Source organism: Melospiza melodia, chromosome Z, assembly GCF_035770615.1.
Source record: "Melospiza melodia melodia isolate bMelMel2 chromosome Z, bMelMel2.pri, whole genome shotgun sequence".
In the NCBI taxonomy this organism is placed as follows: Eukaryota; Metazoa; Chordata; class Aves; order Passeriformes; family Passerellidae; genus Melospiza; species Melospiza melodia.
The window spans coordinates 51,444,732-51,464,825 of record NC_086226.1 but is presented as its reverse complement, the minus strand read 5'-3'; the positions used below and the strand labels follow the sequence as shown (position 1 = coordinate 51,464,825).

General features: G+C 38.7%; 1 protein-coding gene across 1 annotated transcript in view; it reads left to right on the top strand.

Annotated features, from left to right (window-relative positions):
• Positions 1–11,274, top strand: part of MLLT3 (MLLT3 super elongation complex subunit) — a 122,899-nt gene extending 111,625 nt beyond the window's left edge. The window contains exon 12 of the mRNA XM_063180016.1: positions 6,552–11,274. Within this exon, the coding sequence (XP_063036086.1) occupies positions 6,552–6,683 (132 nt within the window). The 3' untranslated portion in view covers positions 6,684–11,274. The remainder of the gene's footprint in view (positions 1–6,551) is intronic.
• Positions 11,275–20,094: the final 8,820 nt, after the last annotated feature.

Below are 20,094 nucleotides of genomic sequence, written 5' to 3'. Positions count from 1 at the left end.
AAGTCTTAGAATGCATAAAATATGAAAGTGTCCAAACTAAAAGGCTGCAAATTTATTGAAAGGTTATGCAATGGTAAGAGCAAAGAAAGTATTCTTCGCTTTCGGTGGTATTGTCAGGTACTGGATTGGATTGAAAATTGTGAAGATTAAACAGTAAGCACTGTCAACAAAGTAGATGCAATTGTAGCACAGATAGTTTTATTATGTTTTAGAGATGTTGTAAAGAGGAAAATTTTTGCCACTTCTAAAAGATTGCAATCACTTGTCTAATTTTTCTACTAAGCTTGTTAGCAATATTTTGGAAGCTCCAGTATTAACTGCTTTGTTAGTTCAGGCTCCATATTGTGAGTAAAGATGAGAAAACTATTGAGAGGTCATGGAAAAGGAAAATCTTGGTTAAGGATATTCTTAATTAAAGATGAAATTTTGGTAGCTTTGTCAGATTTCGTCTTATAACACACGATGCATATTGGTTACCCTTCATATTTAATGTACTGTTGCCTCCCAAGTTTTGTTTTTCTACAAAGAGAACCAAAGCATGCTTTCAGAATGGTAACAGAGCCAAATTTTTATCTACATAGAGAAATAATTTTGAAGGAGGCTAAGATATAGGAATTGCAACACCCTATCCACTTCACATTGTTCACTGATTCTCAAAGAGTTCACATTAAAACTGAATCTGGAAAAGACACTGTTTTGTAAAAAATCCCACTTTGTGTTTGCTCCCTGAGCACTCATTTCCCCACTTGTCCAAGGCATAGCTTCCAAATGGTATTGCTGCTGATTCACATCAGTGGCCAGTACTGCTGTTAGCAGTGCAGAACTGAGCCACTGTCCCAGCCTGGACAGTCAGGACATGAACTCAGCTTTCACTGGGGCTGTTTGGACAGCCATCAGACCATAGGGCTTACATGGCTTATTGTGGAATTTTGGAAAAGAAAATCAACTTCAAAATGTTTTGTACAGAGCAAATACACAAACAAGCAGGAAACCTTCTTTTTTTTCCCCCATGATGGTGGTCTAGAGCTTTTGAAATCCTGACAGGATAAGCCTGGAGTAGCCAGATCTGACTCCGCAACTGAGCCTGATCTGAGAAGGGGCTGGGACTAGCAAAATCCTTTCATATTGGAATTACTAGGCCATCCTAAGAAATACTTTCCTAGTAAGTAAAGTGCTTCAAGTCGAACACTTCATTGTCTTTCTCACTGGCAGTATTTATTCGGTGATGAATTATTTGTCTTTGTTAGAAAAATAATGGGTTTGTCCACTAAATTGTGTTCATTCTGATATTAGAGTACTGTTATAGTAAGCTTTGTGGGAGCTTACTAATACAAGGAAAAGTCATGTGAAAAGAAACATAACTGAGCTGGAAATTTAGAGTATCCTAGTCTGAGTAAATGAAAAAGAGCAGTATACTCTTGTTGTGTGTTGTAAACTAAACTTTTTTTTCCCCTCTGGAGACAATTTGTCAAACCAGAGAAAGCATTTATTCATGAACTTTGCCTCACAACTTGCATTAGGAGTGAGGCATTTTAATGCTGCAATTCATGATTACTTATATATTATTATTTACATTATGAAAGTTTGGTTGATGTAGAACTGGTGTTGCCTTCCTGGGGGAAATTGTTTTTGCAGACTGTTTCCCGTGTTTCAGAGTGTTTGCAGGCTGTTGGTACAGCCCCAGTGAAAGCTGTATTTATGGCCAGGCTGTGTAGGCTGGGACAGGGATTCAGCTCTTCTGGGAACACCATGATGCTGGCTACAGAAGTCTACCAGGAGTGGGTGGAAGAGCCAAATTACTTACCTATTAGGCTGTCTGCACTAGTGGATGGTCTGTGGTGCTGTAAAAAAAAAAACACAGCTTAGTTTTAAAGCCTTTAATCCTTTAACATTCTGCAACGCATTAATTCTTATGATTTTATCCATTTATAGAAATATCTTCCCAATACTGAATGGATAACTTGCAGAGAATCAGTGCTTCTCTACATTACAAATAATCTGCCATCCCATCTTAGATGTTCTTACTGCTTTGCAGCTATGTAGTTAATGTAAAATACTTCCAGTGTGCACAGAAATTCAAAAGGTACAGAGCTGAGAAAGGCTCTAGGAATTAATATGAAACTTCTGTACTAAGAAATACATAGAGATTGTAGGAAGTACAAAGGCGAGAACAGCAAGGTGTAAAACTGCATAATGGGATTGTGGTTACTACATGAGAAGAGGGATCAAATGCAAAAATATGCAACAGAAAACTGTAGACGGCTGCAAGAGTTTTAGAGGTGTTGATGTTGAAGTGGAATGGTGATGGAGTCATGTGTTCCTGAATGGCAGCTGTCATCTTGTTAGTTTGTTAGGGCCGGTAAGTCTCTTGCACACAGACTTCCAAAGACTTGCAGAAAAACAGTGAAGACGTTGATATAGTGTAAAAGCATGGGCTCTTTAAACTTACACCGAGGGTCATGAAAAGGATTTTCTTTTTCAATTTTTTTTCCAATCTCAGTTGTTACCAAGTCCATAGGCATGACAGCAAACAGGAATGCGGCCAAATTGAGAAAGGAGGAAAATGTATCTTTGTAAATGTGGCTCTTTCCCAAGAGCGGCATTCTCTTTGAGACACTTTTGTTAAAGGAAGCTGAGAAAGAGAGAAGACAGGAGAGATGCGATACTACACTGCAAGTGCCCGGATACATAATGAAATAATTCTGATGTTAGGTGCTACTTACAAACATACAAGAATTGCCTGAGAGGGACAAGATATGTGAAGAACATTTCACCAGTCCTGTGAAATCAGTCCTGTGAGCAGTTTTTATATGAATATTGGACTGTGGCAAGACAGATGTTGGTCAGAAATCATGTTTACAAAGAAATTCCTCTACCACATCTTTCACTGTAAGGAAAGAGGTTGGAATTCATGTGACGAGGCCCTTTCTCTTTTTCTTTTTTTTCTCTTTTTTTCTCTTCTTTTTCTCTTCTTTTTCTCTTCTTTTCCTCTTCTTTTCCTCTTCTTTTTCTCTTCTTTTTCTCTCCCTCTCCCTCTCCCTCTCCCTCTCCCTCTCCCTCTCCCTCTCCCTCTCCCTCTCCCTCTCCCTCTCCCTCTCCCTCTCCCTCTCCCTCTCCCTCTCCCTCTCCCTCTCCCTCTCCCTCTCCCTCTCCCTCTCCCTCTCCCTCTCCCTCTTCCTCTTCCTCTTCCTTTTTCCTTTTCCTTTTTCTTTCTTTTTCTTATCAGATATTAATGCAGCATATCCAATACATTCAAATGAATTTGGCTGGCTAAAGCAGTGTCTCTAACTCTGCATTTTCAGTGAAGAAAATGTTAGTATGACCCTATGGAAGGCAGCAACATTTCTGGTAACTTTTTGTCTTGTTTTCAGGCATCAGAAGTCATATCTTCAGCTGGTAAAAAATCCAAAGCCAGTGCATTAGGCAGCACAGGCTTAAGGAAGAAATTGAGAGCTTGTAGCATGGCTGAAAACTAGGTTGCTCATGTTCTGAAGGTGCTTAACTTCAGATGGCAACTATCTTCTTAGAATTTGCTGCCAGGGGCAGCTTGGAGGTCTGGAAACTATCACATGGCCTAAAACCCTCCATAAATTGAAAAATGACTGTCATTAGTTGCACTTTGACTTCCTTATACAAACACACTCATTTGCTTGTTTAAAGGCTGATAAATAGTTATACTATGATGGATAATGATGAAACTGAGCTGGAGAGACATTATGTAAACAGAGACGTAATTTACTGCAGAAAAGCAAAGCTTATACAGCAGGAACAAATGGGATATTTTGTTCTTTGCAGCCTGAGCTTTTGGAATAAAACATTTTAATGCTGTGTTTTTAATGTTACAACTGTCAGATTTCCTAGCAGCTAATCTCAATATTTTATTCTTTTTGAAGAATTTCTGAATAGCACAAGGATGCTATATGCTAATACTGTAAGTCATGAATTCCTCATTGACTGGCACACAGGCAGGTGTTTTTCATTGGGCTGTCTGGGTTTATCTTGATACATTTTTGTACACCCATTAAAGCCTTTGGGGTTCATTTCAGTCACTTGCCAGGTGCCCAGACATAGCGACTGTATCTCTTGGGGGCTGGATATTTAAAATGTTTGTGTTTCCCTTGACCTAGAGCTTAAAAGCCAAAAGCAGAACTTGATCAATAGAAGTCCTTATCCATTTCTTAAAATATGCAGCACTGTTTAAAAATACATGTGTTAACACTTCCACATAATCTTTGTTTCTAAAATCAAGTATATTGCAGTGGGGGTTATTAGGGGTAGTATTCTTCCACAGTAACACAAGGAAGTGACAGAGTTGTTGGTCAGAAATCATGTTTACAAAGAAATTCCTCTACCACATCTTTCACTGTAAGGAAAGAGGTTGGAATTCGCAGTGTAGCTGCATTTTCTTGGCCACTGCTTCTGTAAACTTCTTGTGCAGCCATTTATTTGTCTCAGTGGATATCAGTGGATATTCAGATAGCAAGCCCAAGATTAGATTCTAGACTTTACAAAAGGAGGCTGGATTGACTACTTACCTTTGCTTCTCTCTTAGATGAGGCTCTAGAGAGTGGCAAAAAATGAGAATAATAATACATATCAAAGTTTGCTTCTGGTATCAATCAGTTTTTTCACGCTCCATTGTTTGTTTTTTTGCCTCATGTCAATTGCAGAACAACAGTAGGGGATGAAAAAGTGTTGCAAGAATCTGTGAACCAAGTGGACAAATGAAGTTAGTAATTTTAGATTAAAAATTCCTATATGGAAAAGAAGTTGAAAGCAAGAGGTACAAATTTAAACTATGTGCTAATAAAAGCGAGGTTTTTTCCGGGTGCTTTCAGAAATATGGGCAGCTGTAATCCAAATTAAGCAGATTTTATTTTTATATTTTCCCATCTTTGAAAATAAAGGGTGATTGAAAAGGGAGATTTTTATTGTAACAAGCATTTCCCTTTTATTATTTTATCTTGTATCCGTTCTATTTTATCTGTTCTTGGTTGTGTCATTCCATGCCTGACAATACACATTTCATATTTCATTTATCATTTACATAGTCTTTACTTCTGTGGTCTGAGAAGAAAAAATATCTGTTTATGTAATGACATGGAGAGTGGAAATCTTCAAAATATTTAGTTTAAATTAATTGTTCTTTGTGAAGTTGGTTATTGCTAACAGATTTGTCTTTTTAAGGTACATTCTGTAACCCACGTGTGCATATGTGTGTATCTCCTCCAGCTGTGGAAAAGGAATTGCAGTCAGAGTACTAAAGCTCAAAACAATCAAGGAGTATCTTGCAGTAGTGTTTCAGTGGAGGTGTATGTGGAAGCCCCAGAGCTAAATGGGTTTCCACTTGGAGGTTGCAGACAGGATTTGGAGTGTAGCCTGAGTGCTGCACGAGGGGTGGTTGAAGGACTGAGAAGAGCAGTGTTGTTCTGTGAGTCCATGAGCTACCCAGAGACCACTGCAAGGTGGAGTGCTTTTCTGTGTGCCCTTGGCATGTCTGTCTCTTGGAATGAAACCACACGTAAGAGATTTATAGCAGCCATGTGCTGGCACTTTGTTAGCCCTCTCTGACAAATAATGCTTTGGCTTTTCAAGATGCTCAGTGTGGGTTTTTTTGAGGTAGGTATGCATCCCAGAACTTAAAATATCTGAAGTTATTTTTATAGCAATTGTGTTATGACCACTCTTCAAAAATAAAGACTACAGTTTAATGACTAAAAATGTCACAACTGCAGAAAGGCACAAGTTAGGTGTCTGCTGTTGATTTCATGGAAATGTGAGATGGTTAAAGTTAGAAGGAATCTTTGGAGGTCACAAGGCCATGTAGAGCCAATTGCCTGGGACTATGTCAAATGACTGAAATATCTCTAAGGATGAAGACCCCACAACCTAAATGATGTTATGACCTTGCTGGGAGTCCTTCTATAGTTTATTTGGCAAAAAAAAAAAAAAGATTTAACTGTGTTACTCAAAAAGTGACTACTACTTTGTGAACTAACAGTTCATGTAAGATTTCTTGGGTTTTGGGTTTTTTTTAATAATAGAGACTGGACTCTCTAAGGATTTTTTTCTTTTCCTCGCTTGCAGAAAGGTTTATGTAATTTATTTCCTAATGTAACCTGCTTAGCAGCTATGCACATAATAAACATTCCAGAGATCTACTTGGGATTTTTAATTATTTGTTTGAGCTTAAGAGTATAATGTTGCCCCTTCCTCCCCTATTTTTTAAACTGAATTAGAAAATAAGCAGATTTTCTTTGAACATTTGAAAAATATTTTGTCAGTGCTAATGTTTGCAGCAACAGCAGATGGGTATGCTGACATTATGGTTGATAATGATCTTAAAAAAAAAAAAAAACAAACAACCAAGATACCAGAATCTGGACGATAATGCATGTCAGAAAGGAAGTGAATGATAAGGATAATGGTTAAATCTGCAAGTATTGGGGCAATTTGCCTCATGTTAGACCTTTCATATGGTACTTGTTTATACTTACAGCAGGCATGTAAAACTGCTGGAATTTCCAATTGCATCTTTTCTTTTTTTTCAGATAGTAAATCTTATAGAAGAAACTGGACACTTTCATATCACAAATACAACCTTTGACTTTGATCTTTGTTCACTGGACAAAACCACAGTCCGTAAACTACAGAGTTATCTGGAAACATCTGGAACCTCCTGAGGATTCAGCATATGGCTGTGTCAAAAACTGTTCTTTAAATGATGTATGCAGAATGATGCGACCAAAATGGAGGGGAAAAAAACCAAAAACCTCTTCAGCTTTTTTTTTTCCTTAAAGCCAGTCTCTTGATAAAGGAGAGCAAAAGTGACCAGACTCAGAGGACCACTCTTCTCAAGAAGAAAATGCTCTGGAAGAGTTTGCCTGGATAGCCTTGAAAAACAAACACAGAAAAACAAACAAAAATACTTGTTCTTAATGAATGTGTATGATATCATGTATCTCTCTCTGTGGTGTTCAAGTCCACAAGACGAATGCATGTTCAACACACTGCCTTACTACATAACTGATCTATTTATTATTGCATACATGTATCCAAAAGTCAATGAGTCACTGAGTGACACTACCAGATATTGCAAGTAGTGGGGTCCCTTGTGTGCTCTTTTGATGCAGTACTTTCACAAGCCTAGTAACCTTATTCACATTGAAATGCCACTTCTTGCTCTCTTTCTTTAGTCAATTAAAACACTACAGTCTTGATTCCAGCTCTGCAGTTCTGGGAAACAAGATACAAACGTGGCAACCAAGCAGTGGTCCTGTATTTCATTTCCTGTCTACCACAGCAGCTTGGACTGCAAGTCCTTGATTCTATCCACTTACTGATATTGATTTTAACCACAGTTAAAAAGTGCACCAAATAGGTTCATATGACTTGCTGTCTAGCCTCAGTGAATAAACCAGTAAGACTTTTGACAAAAAATGCTTTGTATACTGTCCTGAATCTGGCAACTCTTGCAGTCTACATTTTTGTGTCCATTTAAATGTTGCAAAATTAAATATATATTAGAGTGAAGGTGTTCTGCAGGAGCTCATGATAAAAGAAAAAGTACTGGTCCTGTTTTTAAAGAACATGTTGTAGAAAATTTTTAATTTGGAGCTATTTATTACTTTGAGTTTCAACACTCTTCTGCTGTGTGTGACTCACTTCTACCATAAAACTTTTTGCATAACATTTTTGTTCATTCATATAGTAAATGATCTGCTTAGTTTGTTTTGGGGATTTTTTCTGATTTAGTTTGCTTTTTTACAACTGCTAAATTAAAACCTTTTGTTTGAAAAGAAGAAAAAATGTTGTTATACAGTTAAATGAATACATGAAATAAAATACATGTATGATATCATCTGTATGTGTGTTTATATATACACGTGTACCACACCTGTGTATATGTATATACATACACACATACATGCACATATGCTTTTTAAACTTTTCAGATTTTGGTATCTGTTGATAACCTTATTGTGTTTCCAGAAGAATTTCTTGTCTATAAAAATGAGTATTCTTTCATAGCATCCATTATTTCTTGAAATCAGGATCCTTGTTAATGCCTGATCAAATGAGAGGATGTGTACTCAGTTTCACATTGATGCTTCATGCTCTCATATTGCTGATGGTTTCTCGATGAAATCATTGCCTTTATATGAAAAACTCAAATTCTTAAATGACAAGAGAAAATAATAATTTTAAAAATACTTCTGGATGCAAAGGTTTGTTCAGGTTTACCAGACTGATAAATGTATCTTGTTGCTAGACAGGCCAGTATGTCATGTGTATGCTTATTATGCCACATGTAGTCTCTATGTGTAGAGCTAAACAGTAGTATCTTTATGACTTACTGTTTAATGTGCACAGTTTGTGCAGCACTGAAAAACTATTGGGGTTATTTCTTATTCAGATGGTAAATCTTAATACTGTTTCTTTAAGTCCAAAGAAAATTTTACACTTTACTCTTTTTGAAAGGGCACGATACATATTGGGTTGGGGGGCTTTTTTCTTATTTAAAATGTTGTTTGATCATACTCCGCAGGAAGTCCTCCTTAGGCTTCTGAAGAATAAGTGTACTTTTTCAGTAATGTTATGACTCTTATTGATGATTGGCATGAAGCATACTTGAAGCGTTATGTTGTTCTTTTAAGTCCATGTCTTAATGTGCAATTGGGGAGGGGATGGAGGACTGGGAGTGTAATGTTAACTTTACTATTGACAGAAGGCAGGTGACGATGGGGAAGGGAAAAGGGGTGCATGTAAAGGGGATAAACTTCAATTTTTATTGATTGTTTTATATAAAAATGTTTGGTAATCTAAAAGCAACCTTAAAAACCTTTGGTCTGCAAATGTGTGTTCAACTTTCCTGTCTTCTAGTTATACCAGATGTATATGGAAATTTGTCCACTTGGACTTTTCTAAGTCTTGTGGTAAAGACTCATTGAGTTTCAGAAGGGGATACTTCTAGTACAACTATTGCACTGTTTTTTTAGAAATGGTGAAATGAATCATTTTACCCTTAAAATACCAGATAAGCTTTATTGTACACTGAGAACAGGGATGGAGGAAAGGAAAAACTAGATAAATAGGCACAAAAGGGAGATAACATCAATTACAGTATCAAATCACTGCTGAATTTCATGCAAAATGTGGATGATCCTTAAACTCTTAAATTTTCTAATTCAATGAGAGAGAGAAAATAGACTGTTGGTGTCAATGTGTGCATTGACTTTTTCACAAAACTCTGATAGAAATAGAGTGACTAAGTTTTGATCTAAATTTTAAAGTTAGCTATTTTCATCTAATTTTGTATATGGAAACAAAATAAATCTATGTTCACCTAATTTCAGACATTCATCTTTCTCTTAAAGGAAAAACAAGAAGATACCCTTCCAAGTCTTTAATGTCTATGAGCATTGATCTTTGAGATGGGTTAAAGTGTTTTGGCAACAAAGGTTTTGAAGTCTTACTTAGCATAAAGCTGTTTAAAGCAGTTATATAAGAGAATTTGGACCAGACAGAGTTTAGCAGTAAGTTCCAATATCTAGAGTAATTCTCAGCATGAGTCACTGTTACTAGAGCAGCAGTTGTATCCAGTAGCAAAGGCAGTTTTCTCACTAGAAACTTTCCTCCTCAGAAAGTGGATGTCCAATTCGGTAGACAACTTAAAAAAAAAAAAAAATTAATTTTTCTTATAAATCAGCTGAGAGGCTTTACAAAACTTCCAGTGTCATCTAAATTTGAAGGCCATCTTAGTCCGTGCTAAAGAAAAAGAGCTAGAAAGGAGGAAGGGGCCTCCTTTACTGCTCTCATACACTGAAGTGAAGAGAGTCTTCCAAGGTAAAACTAAATCTGTGCTCAGTCTTCAGCCTTTGGACTACAAGAAATGGTTGATCGTTTCTCTCTCTCTTCATTGGTTTGATGTTTTTAGAAAAGTCTATACTTTCAGTTTCAGAAACAAAATGCACACAGTACAGTACATTTGGAGAGCCCAGTATATTTCTATTAAAGTTTCTTTTAGTCTCTGGGAAAGAAATTACAAGTTCTTGGGTTTTGCCTGGCCCATTGTTCTTCTTTCCCATTCTCACAGTGAAATAAAGTACTTTCACAATCTAGTTTGAGTCCTTGGTCCTTACTGGGTATAATCTTCCTTTCCTAGAAGCTATACCAGTGTTTTGGGGTCTCTTGAATGACCCATTTGTTCTAAAACCTGTCACTTAATTTGCAAAATTGATGGGAAAACTGTAGAAATGCCTGAAGTGAAAATTGCCTCATTCATTTGGTTTTGTTGTATGCATTATCTTACTCCGGACACTGCATTGATGGTAGTATGTTTGATTTGTTTGGTTGCACCATATCTCATCTTTTACCACTTGCAGTTCGATGACAGACTATCTTTTAGTAAACTCCTGTTTCAGTCTACAGAGTCTGTTTTGTGTTTGCTCATTCGCCTGTGGTTTGCAGAAATTAGGAATCACGATGAAAATTTTGTCAGGTTTTCACCCACAGCAGGAGCTAGGAGGAACTACAGAAATAAGCAGCAAAACAAGAGATGTTCCAAAGTTTAACAAGCGTGAGGCATGTTTGTATGAGCCTCAATAGTTTTCTTAATTGTCAAGCAGTATGCAGTAGAATGCGGTGTACACCAGGAAGCTGCTCTATACACTGTACGGAGTCTTACTGCTGGGCATAAAAGCCTTCCTAACAGATGACAGGGACTAAAACACATATATCTGCAGTGCTTTTGTGCATGCTTGGAAGTTAATCAGTGTATTAATGCTGCTGAACCAATGACATTTACAAGGCTGGCTCTCTGTCTGGACAGATAAATTAACATCAAAGCACACTCACTGTAAGAGCCTTGCATTTGATTGAGCAGCAAGAATGCTACTGTGACCAGACAGGAAAGAGAGGTGTTACTACAGTGAGAACAAAGCCCTGGGGTGTGGGGTGGAATGGGGAGAAAGGAAAAAAGGTGTAAAGAAGAGATGCAATAGTCAACTGCTTTGGTTTGTTATTGTAAAATCTGCAGTTGTTGATGAGTAGAAACAGAGAGTGGAGATTGCAACAACATAAAAAAATTTAGGTGTTTTATTGTTTCGGATGCTAATGTCTGTTTCACATTTGTTTCAGTATTTTATCTGACTTACATTCTATGTTTTACCTCAGCTAGGCTGATTGTACTGCAAAGTGGTAGTGTTGCATTTTTCATTTACTTTAATATTGCCAGTCTTGTAATTTGAGTAAAGTTAAATGTAAGCCTGTGAATGCGGCAGATGTATTTTTATTATCATTCAGTATCATTCTGACTGGAAGTAACCATTTCCTGAATCTTCCATCAAATAGATTATGTATTTTCATATGTTCCTTTAGAAAGCTGATGATATAAAACTGCAATTTCTGTAAGTAGACAACTCCCTTCTCATCACAGCAAAGAATAAATTATTAATTTTTATCATTGCTCACAGAGAGACAGAATGCAACATTTGAGTCTTGTTTAGGAAAGAGTGGGTTTGTGAAGGTGTCAGACACAGCTTTTTAACAAAACCTAGAAATAAAGCCTATCTCTTTTCAGAAGGAGAAGGACAAGAAATACTTACTTAAAACATTTCTACTCTGATAATGCTGGGGTTTTCCTACAATTACATTCCTCTTTCAAATCTTTAAGCATCTAAAAACCAGTGACTACATACAAACTGTTAATGAATCAAAGGAATTGAAAATAGAAGCAAGTTTGTATTAAAATCCTGACTGTGCAAGGAGTAAGGTCATAATGCTGATACTGCTTTCGGCACAGGGCAAACATTCCTAGCACATGTGGTTTGTGTATCCTCATCTGAGTGGGTGGTCTAGAAAATGGTGCAAAATGCAGCAGGAGGGCTCAGTTTTTGAGTGGTGCAGAGGAAACATTCATTATATGCTCTGCCAGTACCACCCAGGCTATCCAAGATGAAGCAGTTTTCTTTCAACTTTTATGAGCAGCTACATTTTCACTTTGCCTATGCAGCTAAATATTTTAATTCTTTTTTTACAACTCTATTAGTCCCAAACTGTAAGTTCCATGCTCGCTAGGCACCTGGTTAGGTTTGGAGTGGGGTTATTGTGGTGTGGCTGTTTCTTTGGGAAGCTCATAAGACGGAAGTGAAATACAGTTGTGACTAATTTTTTATTATTATTATTATTATTATTATTATTATTATTATTATTATTATTATTATTTTTATTTTTATTTTTATTTTTATTTTTATTTTCTGCTTCTAGCAAGTATAAGCTTCTGAAATATTTACTCTCAAAAATTGTCTTGCATGTAAGAAAAAGTTAATACTTCTTTCATTAGTGTCAGGTTTTTTTAGCGCAGTGTATAGTAAGTGGATGAATGAAAAATAAGCTTTGGTGAAAGTAGCCACATTTGAAATCAAGATTCTTATGGACCATTGCAGTCAGGGCAGCCCAGAAATGCTTTTTTTGTTGTAGACATGCGTGAATCTCAGACTGTGTATAAAGGGAAATAGTGATTAAGGTGCTCAATTAGTTTTTAACTATCTCTTGCTAAGGTACATCAGACATCTGCTCACAACCTATGTAAAAACTTGAGTGTCAGCGGGGACTTTTCTGTGCTAAACACCCCTTTCTCTTTGCATTGTCACAGCTATGAGAATAGGTTGCTGCAATAGGCACTTGCTTGTAACTATGGGACATAATTCTGCAGTGCCTTGGTTTAAGTTGGTTGGCATAAGTTTAATTATGTTCATGATTAACCATGATGCTTGTTGCTCAGATGAATCACCTTTATCCTTTACTCTTTTGTGATTTCAGATTAATATTTGCAGGTGGACAGGTGGGGGAGGAAAGGGAGGGAGAGAGTTGTTCTCTCTCCATCAATGCAATGTCCTCTCTCATTCTGGATTTACATTCTAAAGACAATGACTCTAACAATAAAATATCAAGGCTCAAGCTCTTCCCATGAGAATGTCATGCATTAAACATCTGCAGAACCTTTGGTGGCTAAATCAATCCTGGATTTACGGTTTATTCTTCAAAAGGATTTAAAGCAAGAAAAGCAAGATTGACTCTGCTTCACAAAGTTTTTGAGGTTAGAGATATCATCTGGTCCAACTCCATGGTTTCTCCTTGAAAATCCCTTTTGCCAGATTCTTTGGGAAGCTCTTTGTACTGGCCTGTTCCCAGGAACTGAGTGTTCAAGTAAACTAAATGTAGCGTTGAGCATCCAGGCACAGTCTTACGTGCCTTATGTCACTGTTCCTTTAAGAATAGGCTTTTCTTTTTCCTGGATAAGTAGTTTTTGTTCAGGGACAAAAGCTGGTACAGATCACAGAATCACAGAATCACAGAAATTCTAGGTTGGAAGAGACCTTTAAGATCATCGAGTCCAACCCATGTTCTAACACCTCAACTAGATCATGGCAGCAAGTGCCACATCCAGTCTTTTTTTAAACTCTTCGAGGGATGGTGACTCCCTTGGTAGATGATTCCAGTATTTGACCACTCTTTCTGTAAAATACTTCCTCCTTAATTCTAGCCTGTATCTCCCTTGGTGCAGCTTGAGACTGTGTCCTCTTGTTCTGTCTGTTGTTGCCCGGAGAAAGAGGCCGACCCCCAGCTCACCACAGCCACCCTTCAGGAAGTTGTAGAGAGTGATAAGGTCACCCCTGAGTCTCCCTTTCTGCAGGCTGAGCAACCCCAGCTCCCTCAGTCATTCTTCATATGGCTTGTGCTCCAAGCCCCTCACCAGCCTCGTTGCTCTCCTTTGGACACGCTCAAGCATCTCAACGTCCCTCCTAAAGTGAGGGGCCCAGAACTGGATGCAATACTCCAAGTGAGGCCTCACCAGTGCCAAGTACAGGGGAAGAATGACCTCTCTGCTCCTGCTGGCCACTCCATTTCTGATACTGGCTGGGATGCCATTGGCCCTCTTGGCCGCCTGGGCACACTGCTGGCTCATGCTCAGCCGACTGTCAACCAGCACCCCCAGGTCCCTTTCCACCTGAGCACTGTCCAGCCACACCGTCCCCAGCTTGTATCGGTGCAGGGGGTTATTGTGGCCGAAGTGCAGGACTCGGCACTTGGACTTATTGAAGTTCATCCCATTTGATTCTGCCCATGCATCCAACCATTCCAAGTCCCTCTGCAAAGCCCTCTGTCCCTCTAACAGATCAACACACGTTCCCAGCTTAGTGTCATCTGCAAATTTGCTAATAAAGGACTCTAAACCCTCATCCATGTCGTCAATAAAAATATTAAACAGAACTGGCCCCAGCACAGACCCCTGAGGGACACCACTGGTGACTGGCCCCAGCTGGATGCAGCACCATTCACCAGCACTCTCTGGGCCCGGCCATGCAGCCAGTTCTGAACCCAGCAAAGAGTGCTCCTGTCCAAGCCACAGCCTGCGAGTTTGTCTAGGAGTATGCTGTGGGAGACAGTGTCAAAGGCCTTGCTGAAATCCAAGTAAACAACATCTACAGCCTTCCCTGCATCCACCAGCCAGGTTACCTGGTCATAAAAGGTGACCAGGTTGGTCAAACATGACCTACCCCTCCTAAATCCATGCTGGCTGGGTCTGATACCCTGGCCATCCTGCAAATTTTGCGTGATGGCGCTTAATGTAAACTGTTCCATTCTCCCTCTATTCACTGGAAATGAAAATAATTTTAAAGGAGCCTTTTAACAATTTTGATATACTGATTTACAGACCAAATGTACTTAGTTGGCTCTGGATTTTACACAAATGATAATTTTTCTTTTGTGTATTTAATAATGCACATACTGTATCATAGAATCGTTGCTTGGTTTCTCATGGAAGAGACTGCTAAAAATTACCTGATTCCAACCTCCCTGTCATGCCAGGAGCACAATGCACTAGACCAGATTGCTCAGAGCTCCATCCAACCAGGCCTTGAACATCTCCAGGAATAGGGCATCCACAGCTTCTCCAGGCAACTTCTTCCGCTGCCTCACTGCCCCTTACATTCAAGAATTTCTTCCTAAAATCTAATCCAACCCTTTTTCAGTTCAAAACCATTACCTCCTGTCCTATCACTATAGGACCTGGTAAAATATCTTTCTCTGTCTTTCAAATAAGCCCCCTTTAGTTATGGGAAGGTTGCAGTGGGGTCTCCTCCAGGCAGAACAATATCAACTCTCTCAGACTGTCTTCCTAGGGAGAGGTGCATCAGGTCTCTGGCCATTTTCAGTGGCCTTCTCTGGACCTGTCCTGTGCTGCGGGCCCCAAGTCTCACAGTCTGTTAATGTTTTTCCTGTATGTAAAGCATAATTTCATGGTCTGAGCAGAGAGAAGAGGGGATGATCCATGGTTCTCACATGCTACACCGCTGGTACCTCTTCAGACAGCTACCTGGCTTTTCTGCCAGAGCTGCTCCCCAGACCCAGTCTGCAGCACTCTGCCTTTCCATAGCAGACCTCAACATTTGTCCTTGTTAAAATTTAAAGGGTCAATACCGTCCCCTTCCTCCCACCTGCCTAAGTCATGCAGCCCTGCCATCAAATATTTGACTACAGGTACCCCAGACTGGTGTCATATGCAAATCTGAGGCAGGTGCACTACATCTTCTCCCTCGAGACACTGATAAAGGTGTAAAACAGGACAGGTTCCCACAGACTCTTGGGGAATGCCATCCCTAACCTGTTTCCAGGTTAGCATAAAATACTAGTGACCAGCCTTTACACCTAACCATTTTTTACTCCTGTAGCTGTCTCCCCACCCAGACCTCAGTGCCTGAACCCAAATATGGAAATGCCATGGCAGAATCATTTGGTTACTAAGGTTGTGGTAAATGACATCCACTGCTCTCACAAAAGTGAGAGCATTTACTCTTGGTAAATGCTTGATGTAACTTGCCACAACCACCATCTTCATATATCTGGAATAAATTTCCAAGGGCAGTAACTACATGAATTGCACAGAAACTGAGATGATAACTGGCTTTTAGTTCATCAGATCACCCTTCTTTTCTCGTTGTAAGGCATAGGTACTACATTTGCCTTTCTGTAGTCATGATGTGTCAAGCTGTTAGGGTGTAGCTGTGCTAGGGTATCAGCCACCTGAATTAGCACCTGTTGATGTGGCCTTTCAGGTCCTATAAATGTATGGGGGACAGGATTGCTCTAGAGAACTCCTCATTGACATCAGTACCTCCTTTCTTCCTTGAACTCTGTCTCTAGACATGAAGGCTTGATAGTGAAGTCCAAGGACTGAGCATCCCACAAACTTATCCATGGCCACTAAATAAAATCTGGAAAATTATGAATGGGACCATTATCAAACCATCAAACTCAATCATATGTAGTCTGACCCATGGCTACTGTGCAGTTTAGAGTAGGAAAAGCATCTGTCATTCAGTCTGGAGCATTTATTTTCATGAATGGCGGGGGCAGATAACCAGTTATAAGAATTTTCTGTCTCTTCCTGTTGTCAGAGCAGCACAAAAGATCTGGAGGACAGCTGGGGATGCATTATTTATCTGGCTGTATATAAACAGAGAACTGATTAATTGCCTTTTAGTGGGGTTTTTCCCTCCATTCTCTCTCAAGACAGATGCCAGAAAACTAGGCAACAAATATCCTTTTTTAAATGAAACAACACCAAGTTACACATTGATATATAAACTTGAACTTATGAATCAAATGTAAGGTTTGTTTAGCAATGAATTCTGTGTAACATAAAGGGTTAAAAAAACTGTGGTCTTCTTTGAGTTTTCTCCAAAAGGTCAAGGGCTTATGAAATATAAAAATGTCAGGACAAAATTTTTTTTATGCAAGGAAGTTCTCTCAACAGAGAGAACCTTTTGCTTTAGTTACTTTTACCATAAAAGGTGAAATGTAAAATGGGAGTCAAGCTAGAGAAAAATTTGAAGAAATCCAGGCTGATGATATGATAAGTAGGATTGATGAAACCCAGCAGAAGTATCTGTTTGGCTCCAGGAGATCTGGTGAATGAATTCTCATGTCCAACATGTCATTAAGGATCATTTATGCTAACCAGCTCCATAATATATGCTGATTTTCTCTCTGTGGTTGCTCCCAACTCTGTGTTGCTGAATTACAACTCCTGTCTGAATGACATTTGGTTTTAATCTGAGAATGCTACATGGCAGAAAATTGTCCCTGGTTCCCTGTCCCTAAAATCAGTGATATTCCCTTAATTCTGAAAGTCCAATTTGAGCTATTTAAGCTACGTATGTTTGGTTACTTTCATATGAAACTCAAGCATTCCCTCCTTTTCCTTCAGGACCTGCGAGGCATGGTTTTCTTTTTCTTTTAACTGCAACTTAAGTTTCTAATTTAATTGCATTCTCTGCTTGATTCAGATGCATAAAGTTGAGAGTATGGAAATTCTCTCTCCTCCTTTTTTTTTTTTTTCCAATGTCACATTTGTTTCTGCTACCAAAGTATTTTATCAGGAATCACAGAATATCTTGAGTTGGAAGATACCCATAAGGACCATCAAGTGCAACTCCCTGCTGCTTGCAGGACCACCTAACACTAACCCATTGCATTAACTTCTTGCTCAGATGCTCCTTGAACTCTGTTAGGCTGGTGCTGTGACCACTTCCACAGGGAACCAGTTCTCCAGTGCCCAACCACCCTTTGTGTGAAGAACTGTTTTCCTGTTGTTCAATCCGACTTCCTCTGATGCAGCTTCAAGTATATTTCAGTGTATCCTATAGCTGGTCTTCAGGAGAAGGTCAGTGTGGTCCAGAAGGACCAGAGAATGTCTGAAAAGATTTGTCCAAATTTGTCCTGTAAACTTCAGTGGATGCCAGAACAAATATAAACCATTTAGAAGACCTGCAGTTGCCACTGTACCTCAAAACAGATCAAGAACTGGTTGAGACTGAAAACTCAAGTGAAATGTGTTCTAAATTAAGGAATTACAAATGTCTGATTTCCTCTAAATTGGAAGTAGAGGGCAAGAAAAGGGAACAAGAAATAGTGGAACATTTAAATCAGGCTGTTCAAATATGAGGATGATCAGAGAGAATAAGGTACCCGTTTGCAATGTTGGTGCAGTGTACAGGGTACATACAAGAAAAAGAGGTAGAAGGCTCTTTCTTTGAAGGTAGTAACAGTTACAGCACCAAAGTTGAAGGGTGATTAATTATGTCCCCTTGAATTTACTGACTTTGTCTCCTGGAGGGAAAGGAGGCACATGGAGAGTGCTTGCCAAGGACCTATGACAAGAACAGAGAACAATTGTCTTCCCAAGTGTCCTGCCTGCAGGCAAATAGGCCGAGAGGAAAGGTACTGCATCTGCAACAGGAAGGAGGGAGTGAGCTTTGGTGCAGCTAATTGCTTTCAGTGGGAATACCATAAGAAATCATTAGGGGTTGGAGACTGGGCTAGAGAGAGGCAGGAATGGAGGGTGTTGACATATATGCAACTTGAGGTGAGAGAGCATAAGACATTAACAATAGTGTTAGAATTTACTTGGGAAAAAAAAATTCAAAGGCTGATGTGCCTGAAGGTATGTTAATTTACTAGAGGGAAATAATAAGAGCAGCGCAAACCAATACAATGAAGTTTAGTGGGGTAATCTTCAGAGAGTATTTCTTAAATGGAAGAATATCAGACACAGTTTTAAGGAATCTTTTAAAATCCCAGTGCAGCAGTGCTAAATGAGAAACTACGAAAACTGAAACTGAAACACAAGAGCAGCCTGTGCCCTAGGAAATTGAATCAATATAGAAAAATGACAGTTTTTTCTCACTTGGAGAATGAAGGCTGTATGGAATAAATTTCTGAGAAAAGTAAGTTAAACAGTCATTTAATGAGATCAGGATATCTTGATTTGTTCCAGGGGACGTGAAGATGCCAAAGAAGCAGGGTGAAAAAGTTCAAAAGTGAGCTTTTGATATTTCTCAGAAGGTTTAATATCTTTTCCTGTCCCCAAATTTTAGTATGCTCTTGCCTCTGATTAACCTTTCACCCCCGTTGTGTGGCAGAACAATGGCGCCTTTGTTAAACCCTCAGCAGAGCTACTGATTCATTATGTCCTACTTAATGTCTATTGGTAGTCCTCCAGTTTATCTGTGATTGTTTGGGCTTTTTTCCCCTTTTTGTCTTTACCTTATCAAAGCACCAGAAACAAAAAAAAATAGCACTCAGATTGTTCTGCCTTGTATTTCAACCCCAAATGCTGAAACATGATAGAGAAGCAGTTTCTTTTTAACCAGTTTAACATACCTTGCATTGGGTATTGGCTTTAAAAGCATGAAAAGCATTTAAAAATCAGATCTTGCACTCTCTTTTCTGACATGAAAGAAGAGAACTATGGATTTTCTACCTCACAGTTCTGTCATTTCTGGGAGTGAACAGGAATGACAACCATTTGAATTTTTTTTCCAAAACAATGTGATAAAAATTTCCACAGTATACAAGTGATACTAATGCTACTCTTCAAAAGTGTCCCCAAGTCACTGAGGTTTTTACCCCATTTTGTTCTCCAAATGCATAACTATTTTATTTATGTGTCATTGTCATGGATGTCAATTCCCCAAATCATGTACCATAGTATTGGGGCTATAGAAAAACACCCATGTGCCTCCCATAGGGTGTAAGTTGTCTGAGTCTGTAACAATATGGGATCACAAGTTCTGACCTCAAGAAATGAAGGTACAGAAGTAGGTCTCTATATTTATGATATATAATCCCACAATACATTTATGATATATGATCCCACTATATATTTATGTTATATAGTCCCCAGAGAGGTTTGATAAACCTTTAAAATCAGGAGTAAAGAATTCAGCCAGAGTATGTATATATTTATTCTTTCTGTATCACAGGGAGAGTATACAGAGAACTCGTTGGGTATGCTACAATTTCTGGACAGCTTGCATCTGAAATTTGCAAAACTAGTCTGAAATTTACTGCACCTGAAAATATTTCATGTTTTGTCTACTGGTTTTGCCTAAAGGTTTGGGATCTTTGGCTTTTTAATAAATTTTCTTATGACACAACGCCCAACCACTATACTTTGTTAGTGAACATTTGAAATTTTGGAGTTTTATTTTCTTATTATTGCTGACAGCATTAAAGGTTGATTGC